A 23,045-nucleotide genomic window follows, 5' to 3' on the forward strand; every position below is an offset into this window, starting at 1 on the left:
ATTACAGGTGTGAGCCACCGTGCCGGTGAGAGGCTGCTTCTTCACTTGATTTGCCTTAGGAGTGGTGCTGCCTTTGTGGTAGCAGTTTCCTGAGGCTCTCTCTTAACAGCCCACACCCTATAGATCTCGAAGTTTTCCTCTTCCAAGTGATCTCCCTCCAGCCTCACTACAAGTCTAGATAAAGACACGCAGGTGTCAATATGCCCACTGAGCAGATGGGAAGAGTAAGACTCAGAGACATTACGTGACAGTTACCTAAGGAACATGACGGTATTCACGCTTACTTTTTCCGACCTTGAATCCAGCGCTCTTCCCGTGATGCATCACTGCCTGCCCGGTGAACACCAGGCTCTGTTCATTTGAGCTTTGGCTTGAAGAGTGATCAAGTTGCTTTGGCTTTTCTGTCCCCAGAGCAACTCTCAAGTAACTTTGGCACTCAGGCTGCATTGTCGTGCTGTTTTTTTCCAAGCCTTTCTTTGCTTGGTGTAGGCACTTTTAAAAGACCCATTGAATTGTTTGTGAAAGTGAGTGACAGTATATCTGCCAAAGCATCATGTGGGTGGTGGCATTCTGCTGTCTATTCTGCGCACACAAAGAAATGATGCTGCTAATTACATCTGTCCCGCCTGGATGTTCCCATCTGCCTCTGCCTGCCTGCGCAGCCCGGCCGCGTTCGTGGTGTTCCCAGCTCAGACGGGAGAGGAGGAGGGCCAGCCCAGGGCTTTATTCTCCCCAGGGCGTTGTGCAGAGCATAGGAAGGTGTTGCCTGCCATGAAGTCCTTATTTCCATTTTGGTTTTTTGGTTGTTGCTGGGAGGTAGGACAGGAAGGGAGGAACAGGGTGTCTCTTGGAAGCAGGTAGAGTCGGGGAAGGCAACCTAAACTGCAGCAGAGAAATGAAACCTACGGTTTAACTTACAGCAAGTTCAAAGGAGGTGGATGTTAGGAAAAATTGCAGGTGCTGTTCTGAGGTATTTGGGGTTTAGATGAAAAAGAAAAGCAAACAGACTAACTTGGCAGCTCGCTCACCTGAAAGCGGGCCTGCTTGTAGATCGCCCCTCCAGCAAGAACCCCTTTCTGTGGGCCCAAAGGACATGGTAGAAAGAGGCAGAAGGAGGAAAAGGGGACAATAAAATCTATTTTGGGGGGCAGCGTCAAAGGGAATTCAGTGAAGACCCATCTCACTCACCCAGCCTTCTACATGGAAACAGAGCGGGAGAAGAGGTCAGACAGTGCATCAGAGTTGCAGCAGAAGGAAAGAATTTTCTGATGTTCCAGTTTTGCTCAAGTTTAGGCTGTAGAAACCACAGTTTCTTAAGAGGTGGAACCAGTTCACTGGGGGCTTTCTCTCTTTTCTTTTTTTTTTTTTGGTCTTTAATGTAGAAGAAAAAATGCCTCAAGATGCTACAAACCCAGCAACACTTGAATATCACAGAGGTCTGGAGTAGGAAGAGGCTGACTGACATCCTTATTCCTCCAGGCTAGGTGCTGAGGAGCAGAGGTCACGCGACACCTGTCTCTCCAAGCTCCCCCATCGCCCCCAACCCGAGCAGACACTAGCGGTGAGCAGGGCTGACCCCCAGGCCTGCACCCTTTCCCCTGTGCCTTTGGTTTGGTGTAGATGTCACCCTCTTGCCCATTTGTGTAAGGGTCCCCTGCATGCTGCTTTGGTTCACAGGTTAATCTCTGAATGTTCTCCTAGAACAGTGAGCACCCTTGGCTGGTGGACAAGGCGAAGTTCGGCCCGATGTGACTGTGGGTCAGCTGGGAGCCACGGTGGGCCTGGACTCAGTAGTTTCCCCTCTCTGCCCTCCTAGTCCCACGAGCCTTACCACACCCTCTCCCTGCTCTGGCCTCTCCTGGCCAAGAGCGACAGGGGAGTTCCTTTCACAAGGGCTGAAGTTCACCTAAACTTCCCCTGGAAACAGCCCCGGTGTGCACGGTGCTGAAGACCAACACGGCTGGTTTTCCTGCAGTTCGGGGACAGATCCCTGGGGCTTAGGGTAAGCGTCTAGCCCCACGGCTGGCCTCTGGGGGAAGCAGACGTAGGCGTGAACACCAGGATTACATACAGTGGCCAGATGTTTTCACCAAGTGGGGCAGTGAGACCAGCCGATCGGACTCACATCTCCAACCCATCCCCACTTAGGGGAATGTGCTCCGTGCATGGGGTGGGCATGAGATTGCCCAAACTGTTGAAATGGGCATTTCTCTTTTTGTCAAGTAGGTGGAGTTGAATCTCTACATTAAATGAGCTTCTGATGTGACCTCCCTGCAATCGGAGACCCTCAGATGGGGCCCCTCCCTGAGCCCCTGCCCTACACACACCTGTCCTCTGTGGTCTCCTGGGGCTCTGAGCTGACCTGGCGCAGCCCAGACTCGCCTCCCTCCTCCTTTCCTGAGCTGTCCCCAACCCCGTCGGCCATGAGCTGCACGTTTCTAGGACGTGACCTTCTGGAGCCATCCCCCCACCCCCGCCACTGGGTGGGGGTCTGTTCCTTCAGAGGCCACCACTCACTCCTATCCCTCACTCCCCACTTTCAGTAACAAGTATACATTTTCTTTTTACATATCTGGAAAAGAACCAATAAATTTATTTGGTTTGCTTTATAGCTCTGCAAAAAAAAAGCCATGTTACTCTGGCTGGCGTCAGTCAGTGGATCCCTGAGGACTGTGCACCCTCTTTTTCTGCACTTGCTGGGAGGAAGAGCAGGGGCAGAAGGTGGGACAGGAACCGAGGGGAAAGGGAGAAGCTGGCTGGGAGGGAGGTGCCTCACAGGGAAGAGCTTCCAAACCCCCCGGGGGCTGCAATGGCAGAGAGGGACAGGGTGGGGTGGGTGAGGGGTTGGGGCGATGGGGGAGTACAGGGGGACTTCTGGCCTAGGAGCCCTTCGTACCCACCCAGGGACGGTCTCCCACGTGGTGGCTGCATCCAGCCAGGCAGGCAGGCAAGAGCCGATTGTGTGCATCTTCCCAACCCCACCTTCAGGACCAAACACCACGCTGGCAGTGCGGGATTGGCCCCGCTGGGAATGTTTATATCACAGAAATCGGCAAATGCTGCAAATCAGGCCTTTTCACCCCACCCCCCACAAGAGCTTTTTGTTCCACATTCACCAGGGTGCCAGGGGTGGTCTCCAGTGTGGCTGGAGACCATCCGAGGTCTCTGGGCAGGTGAGTGACAGAGCCCTGAGTTCCTGGTCTCTGGTCTCTGATACATGTTTAACTCATAGAATTAAACAAGAGGATTCATTCAAAGAAATCAGAAACAGCTTCGCTCTTGAGCAATGGGCAACCTGGACAGATTGTGAACTCATACCTAGGCAGTGGAAAAAACCAGACTAGAGACACATCTATATTAAGCTTACTTCACGACCAGCTGCAAAGGGGACGAGGCCTTTTCTGGAGACCCTGCCCATAGCCTGAGCCAGCACTTGTCACTGTCATCTTGCCCCTGTTTGCTGTATTGTATTTAAATCGTCTAAGCTTTTCCCATTTACTTGGGTAATACTGGTGAATCATTTACAAAAACATGAACAAAACCTCTGAACTACACTTTCCAACCTCAAACCCTCTTGTTGTTTTTGGAGCCTTCAGTGAGTCCTAGGCCACCACAAAAGGGAAGCCTTCAGCCTTTGTAGCTGGACCAGTAACTCAGGAAAGCTGACAATGCTTGGTCCTTGTCACAAGCCAAGAATGGGCTATGCTACACAAAGGGACCTCTCTGAATCCCCCGGGACCTGGCCTAACAATCCACCGGGCCCACCATATTTCCATTGTTGGTTTTTCCCTTTCTGCTGTTGCTGGTTTGGGCTCCCTTTTGGGGAGCTGACAGAAAGAAGGCTTTAGAATAAAAAGCTGGATGGTGAGGAAGTTGGCTGGGAGCTCTTGGTCAGCTCTGTGCCAAGCTACTTCCAGTTACAATGGGGCCTGGACAGCTGGAGAACTGGAAATTGCGAAGCAGTGAACTTGGATGGTCTTGGCCAGCTGCTGAGGAGGCTGGGACACTGGTCCTCGAGGCCAGGTGGCACCGAGGCAGTGAACACACCCCAGCGCTGCCGCCAGCCAATCTGAGGCCAGCTGTGCCTCCAGCCGGGGTGTGAGGGCCAGCGCCAGGCAACGTGTCCTGCCTGGGCACATCCTTTGCTCCCTGTCCCAGCAGAAGTCCCAGACACCAAATAAGTTTCTGCAAATGGGGAGGGTCTTGCCTGACAAGTCTGTCCTCATGGCCCACACTATACTGTTCTAGCCCAGCGTGGGCCAAACAGAGCCAGCCCCAAACCTAGGCGAGCTGGACGGGCAGTGGGAAAAAGACCCAGAAAGCCCAGTTAGCTGCCCAGCCCGGCCCTGCCAGCCTCTCTGAGCCCCTCTAAGTCTGGGGCTGTTCAAGGGTCTCCCTTGGGACTCGGGGCATGTCTACCGCCATAGCAGGGACACAGCTATGGTGGGCTCCTGCCACAGCCCAGTCACTACCACTGGGGAAGTTGAGGTTCAGAGATTCACCCGAGGGGCCAAGATCACAGCCTAGCGGGGCAGAGCTGACACAGGGTTCAGGCCTTTAAATAGCCAAGGCAGAGGTAGACACTTGACCGCTAGCAAAGGGAAAGAGGAAGTAGCCGAGGTGGCCCCGCCTCTCCCTGCTCTCAGGGGTGACCCCACCATCTCTCTCACTCCCTGACTCCCTTGGTGGGCTGGGGGGCCTCCACTTCTGCACAAAGACTGCCTCCACTTGGGGCCGAGGCCCCTCGCCAGGCAGGGGCTCAGGGCTTCCCCTTTCTCACATCAGCGAAGGGGCAGCTGTTGTTAGGGCAGTGTGGCAGATGAGGACACAGGCCCTTGCCCACTGTCACACAGCTGGCAAGTGGCAGGGCCAGGATTGCACCCCAGGTCTCTCTGGGTCCAAAGCTGGAGCTCTTGGTGACGTGTTTACACCACCTGGAAACAATGGAAGGAGCCCAAAGAGTTGGACATAGCTCACTTCAAGAACAAATCAGCAAAGCCCAGAGACTTAACTGTTTAATTTTGAGAATGTTTTGCATTGCTGGAAGATACGGCTCTTCCCAACTGACCTCACTGGACAGCCGTCAGCGATGCGGTGGGTGTAGCGCCTGTTACCTCGGGCCGCTCACGTGTGGTTTGGTACATTTTCTCCACGCACCTGTCTTCTCTTCCCTCCTGAGCAGTAAGTTCCTTGAAGGCCCTACAGAAGCCCAGATTTTCTCCCTCAGTAGTTCCTCAACCAGTATGTGGTGAATGAACGAGTACACGGTCAGCATTTGGAATTCTGGAGAGGTAAGCTATTAACAGAAAGGGCTGAGCGGTCCTCAAGTTCACTAGGAGCAAATTCACAGCCACCACTCCCCCTCCCGGGCCGTTGCAGACATCACTAATCCACTGAGCCACTCGTTTCCACTGAGATGCCTGGGAGCTTGCGGCTCTCCAGCGCCTGAAGCCTGAGGCCAATGGGGTTGATGACATTGTAGCTCATTAAACTACCTACCTGCCCGCTGAGGTAGTAACGTATTGTCATGCACTGTCTAATGTGTCAACACCTATTGCCACATAGTGCCTATCCTTCTCGCCTGCATTCGTCTAGAGCTCCTTATGTATGTTTTTTAAAAATTTTAATTTTGAAATAATTATAGACTCACAGCAAGTTGCACAGAGAGGTCCCAAATACTCTTTTTTTTTTTTCTACTTTTTTTTTTTTAGAGATGGGAGACTGGGTCTCACTGCGCTCAGGCTGGTGTCGAACCACTGAGCTGCAGCTATCCTCCCGCCTCAGCCTCCCAGGAAGCTGGGACTACAGGCGTGAGCCACGGTGCCCCCCAAATACTCTTAACCCAGTTTCCATACAACATCGAAGCCAGGAAATTCGGCACTGGTCCTGTGTGTGTGTGTGTGTGTGTGTGTGTGTGTGTGTAGTTTCACGCCATTTTCATACATGTGTGTATCTCTGTAACTGGCGCTGCCGCCAAGGAACAGCGCTCGTCCGTCACCGGGAAGATCTCTCTCTCGCTCCCTTCATAATCACACCCGTCCTGCCCTCTCTGTCCCTAACCCCTGGAACCTCTAATTTGTTCTCTGTCTATAAAGTTGACATTCTGAGGATGTCATATAAATGGAATCATATGGTACGTGACCTTTTGAGATTGACTTTTTCCACTCAGCAAAATTCTCTTGAGATCCACCCAATTGTGCTGTGTATCGGGAGTTTGTTCCACTTTATTGCTTAGGAGTTTGGTGGTGTCCCCTGGGTGGGTGGCCACGGCTAGGCAGCCGTTCACCCACGGAGGGACCTCTGTTTAATTCCCCCACCTTATTTTTTGTCCCTTGGCATTTTGGACAAACATACTCTATATTTATCTATGTGTCTTGTTTATTCTCTGTCCCCCTGTCTATAATATAAGCTCCAGGACTGCACAGACTTTTGTCTCTTAATGCGTGTTGTTGTGTCTCTGGGGCCAGGAATAGTGCTGGCACACGGTAAGGGCTTGATAAACTGTGTGCGGAGTGAATGTTGAATGACTTTCACAGATGAAGACATTTCGTTTTGGGGAACATAAGGAACTTGCCCAAGGTCACAGAACCAGTAGGTTGCAGAACCTGTCCTAACCTGCTCTCTTGGTGCAAACGCCGCTGTCAGCCACCTGGGCCCGAGCTCTCTCCGGCGGAGCGTGGGCAGCGCGGCTCCCGCGTCTGTTTCCCTTGGCTGGAAGGACGCAGCAGGGTTTGCAAATGGAACTTTACTGACAACCCACAAAGCCCAAAGGGAAATAAACAAGGGAAACATGAGGACTTATAACATGTTAAGCTTATAAAATAAATTCTTTTCTTTTCCTTTTTTCAAAGGGATGTCGTATTAGTTTCCTATGGCTGCTGTGACAAATTACCACAAACTCGGTGGCTTAAAACAACACACATTCTTACAGTTCTAGAGATCAGAGGCCTAAAATCAAGGTGTTGGTAGGTCTGTGGGGTGGGACTGGCAGGCAGGGAAATGTCATTTGGGAACTGTAGATGTCTTTGACCTATGTTATATTGGCATGCGTTACATTAATAAAACATTTAAAAATAAGAATGGAAACAACAAAGGAAAATAAGCTTAATACTGGGAGACCCCACTGGACCCCAATCCTTTTTCATGGCAATAGATGCTTTTTCTGCATCTATTGAGATGATCATATGATCTTTCTCCTTTGTTCTGTTAATGGGGTGAATTATGTTGATCTATTTTAGAATATTAAACTAAGCTTACATTTCTGGGATAAACTCCATCAACTATTTGGATGATAAATGGAAATTGATTTATCCCAGTCAGTCACTAGTTTTCAATATAATGTGTTTGTTCTTTAGAATCCTCCAAAGGTGACGGAGGGAGTTTATCTTTTTAAAAAATATTGTTGAGTATTATTACAAACTCCATATTTGATGTGTTTTAATCTATACCAATCCTTGGCCAATGGGAATCCCTTCAAGTTGCTCCTGAGTATTTTTGACACAACCTTCGTAATCTTTGACAGCTTCCTTGTTTTCTGGTATGACAGGTGTTCCAGGCTCCTTGTGGACAGTATGTCCCCAGCCCTGGAATCAGCCATTTCTTTAAGGACATCTGGTTCCTTTTGGTGGGAAATGGTATTTGGGTATTTGAAGACCACAGTCTGGGCCCCATGGAACTGCCTGGCCCCAGATTGGTCATTGTGTCTCATAGATGGATATTTTTAAAAGAGGAAGCTTATTTTCTTTTGGATCAAAAGGCTTTTACTTAACTTCTTTGACATTATTTTATTTTTTATGTTTCCTTACTTTGAAAATATTTGCTCTTAATGACATTAACATAATTACTTGTTTTGCCCTGTAATATAGTTGCAGAATAACAACACACTTATTATTACTAACAATATGCTTAGTGAACACAGTTTAAGATTTTTTTGGCAGCCGTTTTTGTCTATATTGTCTGCTCCACTATGGGAACACACAGTCACGTTTCTGTGCTTTACCGTCACTTGGGAGTGTTCTCTGTGGGATTATGCCACCAACTGCACATGCAGATAGATTGTTCCATTTGTCTTTTGATTTGTAGGAATTGTTTTAAAGATTTTAGTTTTGTTTTGTAATTACCTAGAACGTTGACATGTGACAATGTGGAATTTTATCTGAGGCCTTTTCCCCCCCGCAGAAGAGTGAAGGTTAAAGGAATTCCTCCCACTCTTGAGTGTTCCAGAAAAACAGCGTAGTCCCAGAAAACACCTTTTCCCATATGGTTTCCCTAAGGCCATGGGTGCCCTCTTATTTATCTGTGAGGAGGCCCGCACCCTCCAAATTCCCAGTCTTTGCCTCATAAATGATTAACTAAGTGGTCTGTCCCCCACTGATCCATCGGATCAGTTTAGCTTGTTAGCTAAACTCTGGCAAAGTTTCTCTACTTGCTCCTGGACCCTGTTTAGCCAACTCTCAGCCTCAGATGGCAGGCAGTCCCTCCAGAGCCCAGGCTGGCCTCAGCGTGGAACATTCTCCGACCTACTTATCCCATCACGCCACCGTTTCATCCCACTTCCCCACACCTGCTTCTTTCCAGCCTCGTGTGCTGCTCTCTATACAAGGGAACCCCTCTTTGCCTAACCTGGAGACCCTTGCAGGTTGTGTGGTCAAAGTGTTATCCCTTTTGCAGGAGTCTCCGTCCCCTCCCTCCTCCCTTGAAACCAGCCTTTCGAATAGGTCTCTCTTTCCTGAGTCCTGATTTGTTTTTTTATTTGACACATGCTTGCAAAGTCAAGTCTACAAAACAACGCACATTCTGAGACCTTTTATATCTGTCCCCTCTCCCTATAGGTAACTTCTTTCTTTGTTTAGTTTTTGGTTTATCTTTTCATTTAAAAAAGTATATGACAATATGAGTCTATGTGGTAAGAACTGTGGTAGCCAACTACACACACCTGCTTCCATTTACAGGTAAGCGCCTCCTTTGAAAAGATGTTGACAGGGAGACCAGTGGCTGCTTTGTCCGAGGGTTCTCCTGGGATTTCAATGAGATGAATGCATTTGTGAACCAGCACCCCAATCACCTGGGGGCCTGTTAACAGGCCCCACCCCCAGCTCTGATTCATTAGACCTGGGGTGGAGGGTTGAGAATTTGCATTTCCCACAACCTCCCAGGGCTGCTGCTGCTTATGCTTTGAGAACCACTGTGTTTTGTTGTTGTTTTTTGGGACAGAGTCTAGCTCTTCGCCCTGGGTAGAGTGCAGTGGTGTCATTGTAGCTCACAGCAACCTCAAACTCCTGGGCTCAAGTGATCCTCCTGCCACAGACTCTCAAGTAGCTGGGACTACAGGTGTGCACCAAGATGCCTGGCTAATTTTTTCTATTTTTAGTAGAGATGGGTTTCGCTCTTGCTCAGGCTGGTTTTGATTTCCTGAGCTCAAGTAATCCTCCCGCCTCGGCCTCCCAGAGTGCTAGGATTACAGGCGTGAGCCACCATGCTCAGCAGAGAACTACTGGTATAAACTCCCCTCAGGGGCAGGACAAATGTCAGTGAGTGTTTAATAATCAGAATGCAGGACCTGGTGTGCCTGTAGACCTGGCCTGATGTTCCAGTTTGGGGCACTCTAGGGCCTCTCTCCCCAAAGTGTAGCCTGTGGACCAGCGGCCTCACCTGGGAGCTTGTTAGAAATGCAGACCCTCCCACCTGCACTGAATCAGAATCTAGTTTATCAAGATGCACAGGTGAGTCAGCGCTCCTTACAGCAGGACAGGCGTGGCCCTAGGCCTCCCGTGCCCTCTGGTTTATCTGCCAGTGGTAGGTGACGCCTCTAGAGCGTGAACTGTGGAACTTACCCTCTAGCCTGCTGAACGGGCCTCTTTCCTGCTGCTCCCCCCAGGGCAGCCCAGCCAGGGGCCACCATGGCTGCCCCAGGCCTGGGCAAAGCGGTACCAGAAGGCCTGACATGCTGCGGCTTGAACACCTGTCCCTAAGACCCACTCTCCCTCCCCTTCTTGGTCTCCAGGGATGGCAGGTGGCTCCTGACGCCCCTTAGAGACCCCTCTCAGAGGGATGGCAGCCTGAAGCACCCTGGTGCCCTGGGGGTGCCACTTTGACCCTGTCCTAGAAAGACCATTTTTGTCTCCTCACTTACAAGATCCATGGCTGTGTGGAGAGGAGAGGAGGGGAAGGTGCTGGAAAGGGGCGGAGGAGGTGAGGGATGGCGCCTCCCCCAGCCCAGCCGCCCCGTCTGCCTGGGAAGGGCCGAAGCTGCTGGGCAGAGCAGTGCAAACGGTGAGGGGGCTGGGGGGAGGCTTGGGGGACCCGGCCGCGGGGCTGGAGTTTCTCCCTCAGATCCCCTGTCCCAAGACAGACAGCAGCTTCTGTCTGCCTGGGAGGCTGGCCTGGGCAGCGGAAGTTTCTGGAGCAGTGAGAGAAAGTCTCAGAGACAGTGATGGGGGCCTTGTGGGGAAGGTCCTCCCCTCCCTGTGATGGGGCCCCCTGTTCCGAGGCTGAGAGCATTCTCTCCCCTCCACTCCTGCATTCTCTCCCCACGTGGCCAGCAAATCCTTGGCCACTGGTCCCCTTAGCTCTCCAGTTGAGCCCTAACCTAGGAGAGACCCTCCCCAGTTATAGCCGCTCCCTCTGCCCTGCTGCCAGCTGGCCCCTGTTTCCCTGCAGTTCCAAAGAGCCCCAGTAAGCAGATTCCTCCCCAGTCCTTGTGCTTCTGGGCTCGCAATTGCTGTCTTCTGTAGGAGCTGGCTTGTGGACCCAGAACCCAGCCTCGGACCTGACGCCCGGCTCGGGCCTCCTCCACTGACCAAGGGCCTGCGGAGAATGAATGTGGCTCCCGGGCTGGGCTGGGGTGTGAGTGAGTGTGCGGTCAGGGCTGGGGCCTGCTCCAGGATCTGATCGAGAGACAGCCAGGGCATCTGTGTCCTCCGGGCAGAGGCCTGTGTGCTGGGCAGCACACATGTTCTCACGGAGTCCCCCTGTAACTCGGTCGTGGAGGTGTCATCCCATTTTACAGATGAAGACACTGAGGCTCGGTGTGCCCTGCTCAAGGTCATGCAGTAAGGGTCATCTAAGGCCAAGCCCTGCTCATTTTAACAACTAAGCCAAGCAGGCGTGGGGAGACTGAGGAGGTCACAGGTCCTAGATCGGGACTCTGGGTTCTGAGGCACGAGGCCGCCCCGCCTTGCTGGCAACCCCACATTCCAGCACGCGGCTGGCGCAGAGAAGGCTGAACGGGCAGAAGAGCCCTCTCTGCAGAGCCTCCCCCTCGTGCGTCACACTGGCCAGGTGGGAGGTGCAATGCCTGGTCTGGCATCATGGCACTGGCATTGCCTGGGCCCTTGTCACCCTGCTCCTACTTGGTGCCAAGTGGCTGGAGCACTTCTGGAGCCATCTGCTGGGTTTGGCATCAGAAGCTGATGGCCTGGTGAGAATTCAGGTGTTGTCCTTAGGCCCTGCGCACTGGAGCTGGGCCCCCTGTGGGCAGTTCAGGGGGTGGTCTGTGGGGGGGGCCGAGTTTGGGTGGGGCAGAACCATCAGCCTGAGGCCACAGTGGCAGGGACAGACATCTTGGGGGCAACTGTCACATGCGGAAGAAACAGAACAACAGCTCAGCAAAGAAATGCAATGCCGGTTTTCATTAAGGGATTTATTTCTCTTTAAAAGACAAAAACAGTGGTTTGATCTAGGTCCAGCAGCATTGTGACATGTTAGACGGACACACAGAGTCAGAGCAGCAGGAGGACAAAAGCCGCTACCTTCAGGAATGGCCTCCAAAGTGGAGCTGTTTCCATTCACCAATGTTAAAATCTCCCTGAAAAAAAAAAAAAAATAGAAGCCTCTGGATGCTAGAATGATTATTATTGTTTCAACAACCACTAAACTCCTCTAACTGAGAACGCTTGCTTTGGGTCTGTTACAAAAATGACTTCTCAGTGGACAGGGAAAGACACCTAGCTTCTCTTGGGGAAGTGTCTTTCCCTCCCAGGGACAGCCGGCCTTCTAAATGTTTTCAATCGCTGTCCCCAGCATGAACCTTTAAATTTAGGCCAGATGAGACACTCTGTGCCTGGGCAGGGTCTGACCTACACACGTCTGGGCTTCAACTGCTGGGTGGCTGGTTGTGACGATAGGTGCAGAAGGTGCCTTGGGGGACGAGGCTTCCCCATGTGGTCTGTTGTGACCAGGAAGGTTTGAGCTCTCTGCTGGTCCTGACTCGCTCAGCTATGCCACTTCCCAATGCACAAAGCTTTCATACTCACTACCTTTCCATAGCAAGGGTTACAATGTTAGAAGACCCTTTCTCAGAGTGTCAGGTTATGGAAACAGGGGACAACCCGCAGAGGTTGCCCTCGGAAGCGTACGAGCATTCAGCTGGATGTGCGAGCACACGAGGAAACCAAGCGGAGAGCCGAATGCCACCCAGACGGGCGTTTCCTCCCCCTCCCGGACATTTCTGCTCGTCTGAGAATCCGCCATTGCCTTTGGCAAGGCCGGGACGCCCCCTCCACTTTGAGGTCAGCAGCTCAGTGAGAAAGTCGGTGGGAAACGGGAACCGATGTCCTGAGCCTTTCGGGAAAGGACAGGGTGTGGGAGACAAGCGGGATGTCAACAGTGGGGCTGGCTCCACGGAGAGGCATGGAAAATTCCAGCATCCTCAGGGCTCACCTGGGCTCCAGGGCAGGCAGCTGCATTCTACTTGTGCTTTCAGTGCGACGGTGGTGCCCACGCGTGTGTCCCCAGAGCTCAGGGCCAACCTTTGTCCCAGCGGCTGCCTGCTGACGTGCACATAACCCAGGCCACACCGTGGTGTCTGCGGAGCAGGCCAGGCCTCCCTGCCACCCACCCCTCCAAGACAAGCAGCGCACTTCAGGAAACAAGCAAACCCTCCGGTGGCCGCTCAAGACAGAGCCACGCTTAGCCGCTGTGCAAGCGAGCAGCCGTCGGGCCTCCGGGTTTAAACAACGATATTCCTGGCCAAGGATTCCAGAATGAATTGATGTGGGATGGGGACACACCCTCCACGCAGCGAGGGCTGGCTCTTCTCGATATTCCAGGCAACAGTCTGGGGGCCCCCGAGGGCCTCGAGAAACACTCTGCCACCCGTGGCAGAGACCACCCCTGTCCATCGGGGACAGCAGCTCGTCTCCTCAAAAGTGGAAGCAGAGACGCTTCTGAGAGACCCGACGTCTCACCTCGAAGGCACGAAGTCAGTGAACGTATGGTGAGAAAAATGTCACTCTTGGAGCAGGAAAGGCTCTTCTGCGAAGAGCTCAAATGCATTAAAGGGAGTTAGATCCACTCGTGGTCCAAATATGCCTTCTCCTGGACAGGCGGATGGGCGGCAGGGGGGTTGTTCCTTTTTAATTTAAAAACATCTTTTAAAAAATGTAGCTCTGGGAACCAAGGTTGTCGTAGGAGAAGGTGGGGAGAAGGGCGGATTTTCAGGCACTGTTCTAAAGACTTCCCTTCTCTCACTGCAGGCAGTGGATGGGCCAAAAGGAACAGGAGGATTTCACAGGCCAAGTGACTCTGTCCCTGTCTCCGGGCACTCGGGGACAGGCGGTGAACAGGAAGGAAGACTCAGGCGATCATCAGAGTCCGTGCAAGGCAAGGCCTGCGTGTTGGTATCATTGGAGCGCACGTGACGTAGGAACACGGCAGCCACACGTATGTTTTCTTTCTTGCTCCTTTGGGATTCTCCACTGCAAATGGACAGTGCGTTGGCTTTGAGGCATAAAAAGAGATGGCATCTCACTCCGATCCATTCGGCAAGGACTGAGTTGCTGTGGATGGAGCAAAGGGATGAACCTACAGGACAGGAGGCTGGGGTGGGGGTGCTTAGGCTGGCGACCGTCCTAGGATGATGGTCCTTCTTTTCATCAAGAAAGATCCGCAAGAACTTGAGGATCTTAAAACACTGTTCAAAGAGCTTCCCACTTCCTTGGCAGAACCTGAATATGGCTGCAATTGTTTTGTATCAGCCCAGCAAAGGTAATGGAAGCAGCAGACAAGGGCTGGTCTTGAAGAAAATAATACTGCACATTAAAAAGGTCTGAGGGAAGCCCGACTATTTCCTTTCCCCCATTTGTTTGTTAAATGACCTCAAAATGATCAGTCCCAAAGGGCAGGCCCCTTTGTAGCAGCATGCCCCAGGACCGGGCAGTCTGGGGCAGGGCACGGAAAGTGGGACATGGAGCTGGCGTGCTCACGACTCTTCCCCGAGAGCTGCTGCACCACCTAGAGAAGTGTGTTCAGGACAATCACACACGAAGCCCCGCTGGTGGCCCACCGCAGTGGTTCTCCCGCTCCAGGGTCATCGGCATGATCCGGGGAGCTTTTTAACGATGCATGTTCCTAGGCCCTGCTCCCAGAGACGCCCATTCTGTAGGTGGGGGGTGGAGCCTGGGAATCTGCATTTTAGCGGAAGGCACCAATGCAGGTAGTGCAGGGCCCACACCGCGAGAAACGCTGGCAGCTGCGGGGCGGCTGAGACCAGTTGTGAGGCAGGATTAGATGCCAGGGACCCAGCCAGTGCGACTCACCACCCACCCTGCCCTGGAGGGGAGGGGAGGGCAGATTTGCTCCTTGTCACTTCATGGAGGTGGCAGGGGGTGGCCAGCAGCTCCCTGGGGCTAGACAGTCATGCTATGAGGGCCCGGGGACTGCCTTCAGAGGGCCGTGGTCCGGCAAAGACACCAAGTCCTCTCAGGGCTAGTCTGAGACGCCAGTTAGATCTCGCCTCCAGCCCAGCTCTCCCAGGAAGAGATAATGAGTTTGTCTTGAGGTTTTTTGGTGGCCCAGCCCGCCTCGGGCGTCCTGTCTGCCTGGACAGACCACCTCACCCATGCCACATGGCCCAGCAAACTGGTGGGGCCCGTGAAGGTCTCGAGACCCTGTGACCACTTTGAGAACATGCCGGGGTCCCTGGGCGAGCTCCCCTGCCCCCTCTACAGACACAAATGTGGTCATTCAGGACGAGCCCACTGACTCTTGCTTCCTGCTGCTTCCATGGGCCCTAAGGGTTTGGGACAGTCGCGGCTCCATGAGTAATCCTTATGATCACTACTATTCCATTAAAAATAAAACAAAAATCCCCAAAGGCAAGTCTGTTGCAAACTACTGGCTTAGCAGCCAGGACCCACTGAGAAAGAAAGAGGCCCAGGGCCCACCAGGGTGCGAATGTCCCTCTCTGAGTACCAGCTGCCTTCCAGAAGGGGAGGCAGAGGCAGAAGCAACCGTGGTGCACCCCTTAAGGAGAAGGGCATACCCCGGTGACACCATGGGCCCCAACAGAGGACATTCTGGCTGGGGCAGGGGTGGGGGGAGTCCCAAGTGTGTCTCCAGCATTTAATTCAGATGGTTACAGCCAACAGGATGGTGATTCCAATGTGAGAAGGTTATAGAGATGGATGTAGGTAAATAGAACCAATCCTTTAAAGTGAACTGTGAATCATTTTCTACATTTAATAAAAACGTTTTCTCATTTGAGGCTCTGGAAGTCTTGAGTCACATTTTTTTTTTTTGTAAACCCCTCCCCGCTAAAATGTCTTAAAACACATGGCTTAACAGTGGCTGCACAGAAAATATACACCCTCAAAGTCGAACTTTCATTTAAATACAAATATACAAAATGTAAACTGAGACAATAGAGAAATTTACAAAACTTTTCTTTAAAAATAATAAAGACAAAATTCAGTTCTAGTTAGGACGCTATTAAAATACGTGCAAGTTGTCAGATCCGATTGGACTTCTATTGCAATGTTCGACACGGACAAATCCAGTCCACCCCGGCTGGGGCCGCCTCGGAAAACAGACCTGAGTGGAAATTTCTTTGAGAAACCTCGAGGTTCTACGTCGACAGGTGGACGGCCTCCTTCCTCGGCTCCTGGAGGGCTCCCCCGGCCGCCCGGCCAGAGCGGAAGCTCCGCCGGCTCCGCTGCTGAGCAGGAGGGTCCGGGCCGGTTCCGCCGCGGACGGGACGCCAGGCCAGAGCGGGAACTAGCTGCTGCCCGTGGAGTTCGAGCTGACGTGGTTTGAATTTATGTGGTGGTTAAAACTGGTCTTGGAGCTGGGCGAACTCTTGGAATTGTTCTGGTGCTGGAGTTGGGGACGGGGAGAAAGGGGAGTGGAGGGAAGTTAAGAATTAATAGAACCCCAAATCAGGGGGAGGCGGCCCCCCCCTGCAGTACCCACGCTGGCTCAGCCTGCAGGCCTGGAGTGAGCCTGGCGGGGCTGGAACCCACTTCCTGGCCGAGTGACCACAGGTGTCATTTAATCTGTTTCCTCACCTGCAATGTGGGATAAGGGCAGCTTCTTCCCAGGGTTGTTGGGAGAGTGAAATGAGGCCGTGACTGCAAAGGGCGCTAGCAAGTGCCTGGCCCCGGGAAAGGCTGGCTGCTGTCCTCGCTGCCTGGCCCTCCCCCGGCACTCCCACTCCCACACTGGGCCCTGCAAGTTGCAGGCAGGAGCAGGGCAGGGACAGGAGCATCTGCTTTGCAGGGCCAGTGCCGGGCACCATGCAAAGGGCCACTGTCCCCCAGCTTACTGTTCTCTTCACGACTCTGGGCAGTCAGTATTTCTATCTTGATGTTTCAGGTGGGCAAACTGAGGCTGAGAGTGGCTGGATAAGTCGGCACATGACCAAGAAGTGCCAGGGCTGGATTTGAACCGGGGTTCGTGAGATTACACAGCAAGGTCTCTTTCCAGGGCCCAGCCTGGTTCTGGGGGCCCAGTCACGAGGGGGTGGGGAGAAGTCACTCTTTCTAGACCTTCAATTTTACTTGATGCACTTAAACGTTATATTTTTATGTCATTCAAACATGAGCATATTATGGAACAGGATGGGAAACATACATGGAGTTTTTAGACAAAACCAAACTCAGAGGCCTCAATCTGCATTTTTTCTCCATGTGTCCGACCTGTTTGGCCCTCACAAGGGCTCACCAGATGTGGGCCCTGGGCAAGCTCCTTCACCTCTCTCAGCCTCGGTTTCCTCACCTGTGAAATGGGGCAGCGACAGCACGTGCTGGTGCTCACACTTGGCCAGGAGGCCCCGGGGCAGAGGTGCCTCCCAGTGCTGAGGCAGCAGCCCGGCACACGGAGGTGCTCGGTGCATACTGGGTAATCGAATGAAGTGCTGGATGAAAGCCCAGGGTTTTGCGCAGATTAAATAGGAGAAGCCTTTGAAAAGCGCCTGGTCCACAGTGGAGCTCCGTACACAGCTGCCCTCGTCCCTGTTACCAGAGGGAGGAAGCCAAGATTCTGGGGGCCAGAGCTGTGCCTGCCTCCTCTTCATCCCCCTGGGGAGAGGGGCTGCCTCTCTTCGGGGGAGAGGCAGGTGAGGAACCAGGTGGGAGCCTCCCAGGCTCCAGGTGGGACACTGGGCTGTGGCTTCCCGAAGGGCCAGGCCAAGAGGGGGCGCTACTGTGGCCGCCTTCATGGTGGTGAGGTGGGGCGGGGATCAGTGGTCGCTCCGGGCCCCTCCAGGGCATTTCTTCCATTTGGTTCACACTAGCCATTACTCCAGGACAAGCGCCAGGAAGACGGGCAAAGTGCCCTGGCTGCCAGCCGAAGGGCGCAGCAACCATGCCTGGGGCACCCCAGGAGCCACGAGCCTCTGCGGGTCCTGCAGGTGCCTCTCCAAAACACCTGCGCTCCCTGTTCTTTGTGATGCTGAATCCTTATCCACACACAGGGGTCTTTACAAGGGCCACACAGGACAGTGATTCTCAGCCTGGGCTGATTTTGCCCCCTGAGGGACATTTGGTAACGTCTGAAGGCATTTTTGGCTGTCACAACTGAGGGATGAGGGACATGTGGGTGTCCCGCCCCCCACCAACCGCCACCACCGCAAAGGATTAACTGGCCCCAAATGCCAATGATGTCGAAGTGAGAAACGCTGGTGGGGGGTAAACCCTGGGCTGCTGCCCCCGCCCCGGGGATCCCCTCAGCCACGGTGGGTGTCAGGGGGCTTTGGACATGTTGGTTGTCCCTTCCAGGCTGCTACGAGCCCCCCATGTAAGCAGAATCCTGCAGCTCTGGTCTCTACCGCGGGTCACCCTGCTGCCATGGGAGCGGGCCAGGGGTCCCGCGCTGAGGCCAGGACCGGCCCGGTGCCGTTTCTCACCTGGCGCTTGAAGATTCTCTGCAGCAGCCCTTTCTTTGGCGGCTCTGGAGGGCGACTCCTGTTCAGGTCTGGCGAGAGGGTACCGTTAGGTCCAAATACATTCAGCTCCTTAAAGCATTCTGTTTCTACCATCTGGAGAGGTCGTGCAGAAACGCGGTCCGTCACCGGGGCTGGACGGGGCCCACCCTCCCCGGAGCTCCCCGCCCGCCCCTGCCCGGTGGCTCCCGTGGTGGGCACAGCCCCTGCCGCGCTGACGGCCTTGCCGCAGCCTCACCGGGAAAACAGAAGCCGCCTGAGGGGTGCACTTGTCTCCCTGCCACCAAACCCACATCCTGCCGCCCCCGTCACCCCACCCTCCCTGTCTTGTTCTAAGCAGCTCTGACCTCTCCCAACCCAGCCTCTTGGGGCTCCGGCAACCGCCCATTTTCGTCTTCGTTTCCCAGCCAAACCTCTACGGAGTCACCTCTACAGGCGTCTCTGTCTCAATCCCTTTTCCCTCCCGGGCCACTCCAGCCCTGACCCGCCCTCGCCCAGGCCACGTGGGACTGCCCTGCAGCCTGAGTGACAGCTCCTCTGCTGTCCTCGTCCCCCTCAGCAGCATCTGAGGGGCTGACTGCTCCCTGCGCCTCAGAGCAGAGCAAGTGACCGCGCTGCTCACCTCGTTTTGCCACGGGATGGACACGGAGCCCGTGGAGAACTTGGAGTAGAAGTCGTCATCCGTGTGGTCCAGGTTGACGCCCTTCACGGTGGAGAACTGCTCGATGTCCAGCACGTCCTTACAGTACACGGCCCGGGGCTGAGAGGGGCACAGGGCTCGGTCACACATGGGTCCTGCCCGTGGCTCCGGCGTCCCCGGGCCAGGCCTTGGGGTTTTGATGGGGGAGCAGAGAAGTGTCTTCCCCAGGAGCTGTACTACCCCTCGCAGGTCTGCCAAGGGGACGCTGGCCGGGGTGCAGCAAGAGCTGGGGGTGCCTGGATGCCCCGTCCGGAGCTCCTCCCTGCCACCCCTCCTGCACACATAGCGCAGGTCACCCCAGGTCTCTGTCCAGGCTGGGCCAAGGGGGAGGTGGGGCACCTCTGTCCCTAATCCCCACTCTTGGCACCTCCGGGCATCCCCACTCCCCTGCTAGATATTCTTGACCCTAAGGCCCACAGAACCAGGAAGCTGGCAACGCTCCCAAAGTCATCTGTCAGACAAGGGGTTGCACTGGCCTCAGTGTGGGCCCTCTGGCCCCTCCCCCACAGAGAGAGTGAATGCTGGGGACCTGGGGTCAGAGCAAGGACCCGCAAGGGACTCTGCCTCGACAGGAGCGTGCAGCGGCTGGGGGGTGGCCCGGGAACAGCACCTGCCCCGTCTCACGTGAGAGGGCAGCGAGGGGTGGTGGTTTGGCTCCGAGGCTCTGCAGCCAGACACGCTTGGGCTGCAGTCCCGGCTGGGGTGCTCGGGAACTTTGGGGACATCATATTCCCTCAAGGCCCATTTCCCCACCTGCCACATGGGGATAACAGAAGCATCTGGGTCACAGGGCTGTTGTTAAGTGCTTGCTTCCAAGCCTGACCGTGAGCTGCTATTATTAAGGTGGGAGCATTTTTTATCTCCTGGTCCATCAGCCTGCACTGGGGGCTGCTCTGTGCCAGGGCAGAGATGAACCTGGCTGGCCCCGGCCCTCCAGGTGTTCAAGGTTGGGGGGGAAGGCTTCCCAGGGGATGTGGGAGCCTGGGGGTCTGGATATGATGACTTTAAAGAGGTGGCTCCAGGTTGGGGGCAGAGGGACCAGGGCTGCCTCCAGTCTCCTGACATTTGGTTAATTTGAAGTTTGTGAATCAGTCACAGGCTCAGCGTGGGCTGCAGTCATGCCAGGAGGGTTCTAGCACTGGTCTCAGGGCTCGGCACTTTCTGGGGCTCTCCAGTCCCGCGTGCTGTGGCCTCCTGCTTGCGGCATAAGTAGGAGGCAGTCCCCGGCAGAGCAAGCCCCTGGGCCCAGGTGCGCGTGGGCAGCAGCAGGGCGGGGGAGGAGCTGTCTCCCTGTGGAGCTGAGACTCGCCCTCTAGTTCCCAAAGCCCAGCGTGTGCACCACCGTGGAGCTCGGCACACTCAGGAGGCACCAGGACCAGCCACATCATTTACAGGACCCGGTGCAAAAATGAAAAGGCAAGGCCCCACATTCAAAATTCAGAATGTCATGATGGCAACAGCAGGACACTGAGCTCAGCTCGGGCCTGGGGTGACCACAGCGGGCAAACCCATGAAGCTGGCCCTGGGTGGTTCACAAATGAACATTAGAAAAAAGGAAGCATTTACAAAATCTGCATAGGAACAGAAGTTTGCCTAGCACACCAAAACCCACCCTGTCGTGGCTATTATTTCCTTGGAATAGTTCCTTTTAGAATACATTTATTTTGATTTTAAAAAGAGTCAATAGACGTGAAAAAGGTTAACTCAACAATAGCACTCCCGTGGTTTGTGATTGCAGCGGCAGCCCTGGCTGCGGAGTGGGAACAAGGCCGGCGTGGGGCCTGGGGCAGGAGGCCGGGGTGGGAACAAGGCCGGTGTGGGGCCTGGGGCAGGAGGCCGGGGTGGCAACAAGGCCTTGGCACACAAGGCCGGCGTGGGGCCTGGGGCAGGAGGCCGTGGGAAGGCCGCCCCGGGGCAAAGCCCCCAGCTCACAGGGGCTCCCTGGGCCTGCAACCTGCACTCACCACGCACCGCGCTGGTACACGGAGCAGCCCGCTGGCCTATGGGCCTCAGCTGCCCAGGGACAGGGGTGGCACCGGGGAGAGGACACTGACCCAGCTGGCGAGCTGCGTGCCGTGAGGGGCTCTGGCACGTCAAGGCTAACAGGGTCACACCCAGGGTGACCAACTATCCAGGTTGCCCAGGACATAGGACTTTCCGTACTAAAACCAGTACGGTCCTGGGCAAATGGGGACGTTGGTCGCCCTGTCAGAGCCGCCTCCTTCCACGCTGCTCCTTCTCCCAGCCCTGCCCCTGCCCGGCCTGGCTCCCTCAGCCCGAGCTTGAGCCTGTGTCTCACAGACCACGTAGGGGGCTTTCAGGGGCATCTACCTTAGCTGGGCTCTTGCCTCACGCATTGACTTGGGGACCCCGTGGGGAAGATGCAACACCATGGGGTCCCTGTGATCTGGGCTGCTGGGGGAGGGGCCTCATCTCGTTCATCGCTGTGCCCACTGCACCTGCTGTGCCCCAGCCAGAACCTGGCATCCCCAGCAGGTGCTCCGTGTGTGCCAGGTGAACCGAACTGAACATGGTGGCCCTCAGCGCTGTTGAAAACACTCTGCATTCAGTTCTCATTTCACCCTCAATCTCTGGGGCAGGGTAGGGGAGTGGGCGTCCCTGGCCTCGTTGGACAGGTGAGGAAACCTAAGCTTTGAAGGGGTCTTTTGGGCCCCCAGGCTTGGGTGGGCGCCCGAGTCTCAGACAGCCAGAAGGGGGCTTCCTGGCTCACATCCCATCTGCACTGTGGGCATGAAGGTCACCTGCAGCTTGGGCAGGGGCTGGCCTGGCGGGAAGGGGCAGTGAGTACTCTTTGGTCCCCACAAGGACAGTGACGTGCCCCACACTCTGCGTGAGGGCGGCCCTAGGCCTGGGCCAGCTGGGGAGAGAGGAGGCTACTCACGTCTGGAACGAAGGGAGGCTCCAACATCCCGGCTTCTAAGCGCTTGAAGTTCATGTTCCTGAAGAAGGGGTGTCTCTTGACCGCAGCGGCCCCCTCCCCCTGGCAGCCCAGCCTCTGCTTCGCGTCTTTGGTGAGCAGCTGCGAGGAGACAGAGCCCTGTGAGGCCCGGCGCTGAGCCTTCCTCCTGCCCGGAGGCCGGGAGGGCAGAGGAGCTTGAAAGATCCGTGTTCATCTTCCTTCCCGTGTGTGTTCCTGAGCCCCCCAGACGTCCCGCCTCCGCAGTGTCTGAGCCACCCTGCTGAGGTCTGGTGTCAGGGTTGCCTCTGCGCTGTTGTGTGCATTTGTGGTCACACACCCCCAGGGAGAGCAGGGATTTTGTCTGCTTCTCCCAGGGCTGCATACCTAGTGCCTGGGGCATAGCTGGCACCGTTCAAGTTTGCTTCTGCGCAGGGTAAGCAGCAAAGGGAAAGGACTGTATCTGCAGCGCCCTCTCACTCATTTCCTCAACTAACTTGCAGACTTGTCCCTCGGAGGTGCAAACCCCTGTGCCAACACAGACAGGCGCTTGCCCTCCAGAGGTTTCAGGCTGTGGGGCGCTGATCGTGCCCAGGGGACGCATCAGGGCAATACAGATCCGACACCATGGGGTCTGGGAGTGTGAACTGGCTGCCCTCTGGGGGCCTGGGGAGGCTTCAGGGGGGGCATTTGAGCGGAGCCTTGCAAGACAAATACACTTTCACAGGGGGGGAGGGGAGGTGTGCAGGTGGGGGAACTGCACCAGCAAAAGCAGAGGCGCAGGGACTGCAGGGCGTGTTTGGGGAACACCCAAAACACGCTTGAGTTGGAGAGAAGGACGAGGGGGTGGGGATGGGTCAGGGTCAAGGGTATTGGTCAGGGAGAGATGATGGAGGGTCCTGAGGGCCAGGTCAGGAGGTGGGATTTTAATCTGGAGGTAGGAGGAGCCAGGGATGGTTGGGGAGAGGCAGGAAGGTTAATGGGTGAGGAAGAGGCTGCAGAGCAAGGAGGGATGAGGTGTGAATGCAGGCGGGAGGGCCGCACCCCAGTGCATGGCCTGGCCTGCCAGGTGACCGCAGGGCCTTGGCCCCTCCCCTGCACTCCCAGAGCCCCAGCCTCCGGCTTCTCCCTTCTCCCCTGCCCCACTGAGCACTGCACCTGCACACAGCAGGGGTCGACTAAGTGTTTGCTTCAAGACTAGAATCCAGGGAAGCGGCCACGCTGGGGAGGGAGGCCAGTCCTATCTTTCGCCCATGCCCTGGTATGTTCCG

General features: G+C 55.0%; 1 protein-coding gene across 2 annotated transcripts in view; it reads right to left on the bottom strand.

The window, feature by feature from the left end:
* Window positions 1-11,626: 11,626 nt before the first annotated feature.
* The window catches only part of GRK5 (G protein-coupled receptor kinase 5), a 185,386-nt gene continuing 173,967 nt past the window's right edge, over window positions 11,627-23,045 (bottom strand). For both annotated transcript variants that reach the window (XM_045569276.1, XM_045569277.1), the window contains 4 exons: window positions 21,760-21,897; window positions 18,780-18,917; window positions 18,122-18,253; window positions 11,627-16,092 (listed from right to left, as the gene is read on the bottom strand). In XM_045569276.1, coding sequence (XP_045425232.1) covers window positions 15,994-16,092; window positions 18,122-18,253; window positions 18,780-18,917; window positions 21,760-21,897 — 507 coding nt within the window. In that variant the 3' untranslated portion in view covers window positions 11,627-15,993. The remainder of the gene's footprint in view (window positions 16,093-18,121; window positions 18,254-18,779; window positions 18,918-21,759; window positions 21,898-23,045) is intronic.

The sequence above is a fragment of the Lemur catta genome, chromosome 14 (assembly GCF_020740605.2).
Source record: "Lemur catta isolate mLemCat1 chromosome 14, mLemCat1.pri, whole genome shotgun sequence".
In the NCBI taxonomy this organism is placed as follows: Eukaryota; Metazoa; Chordata; class Mammalia; order Primates; family Lemuridae; genus Lemur; species Lemur catta.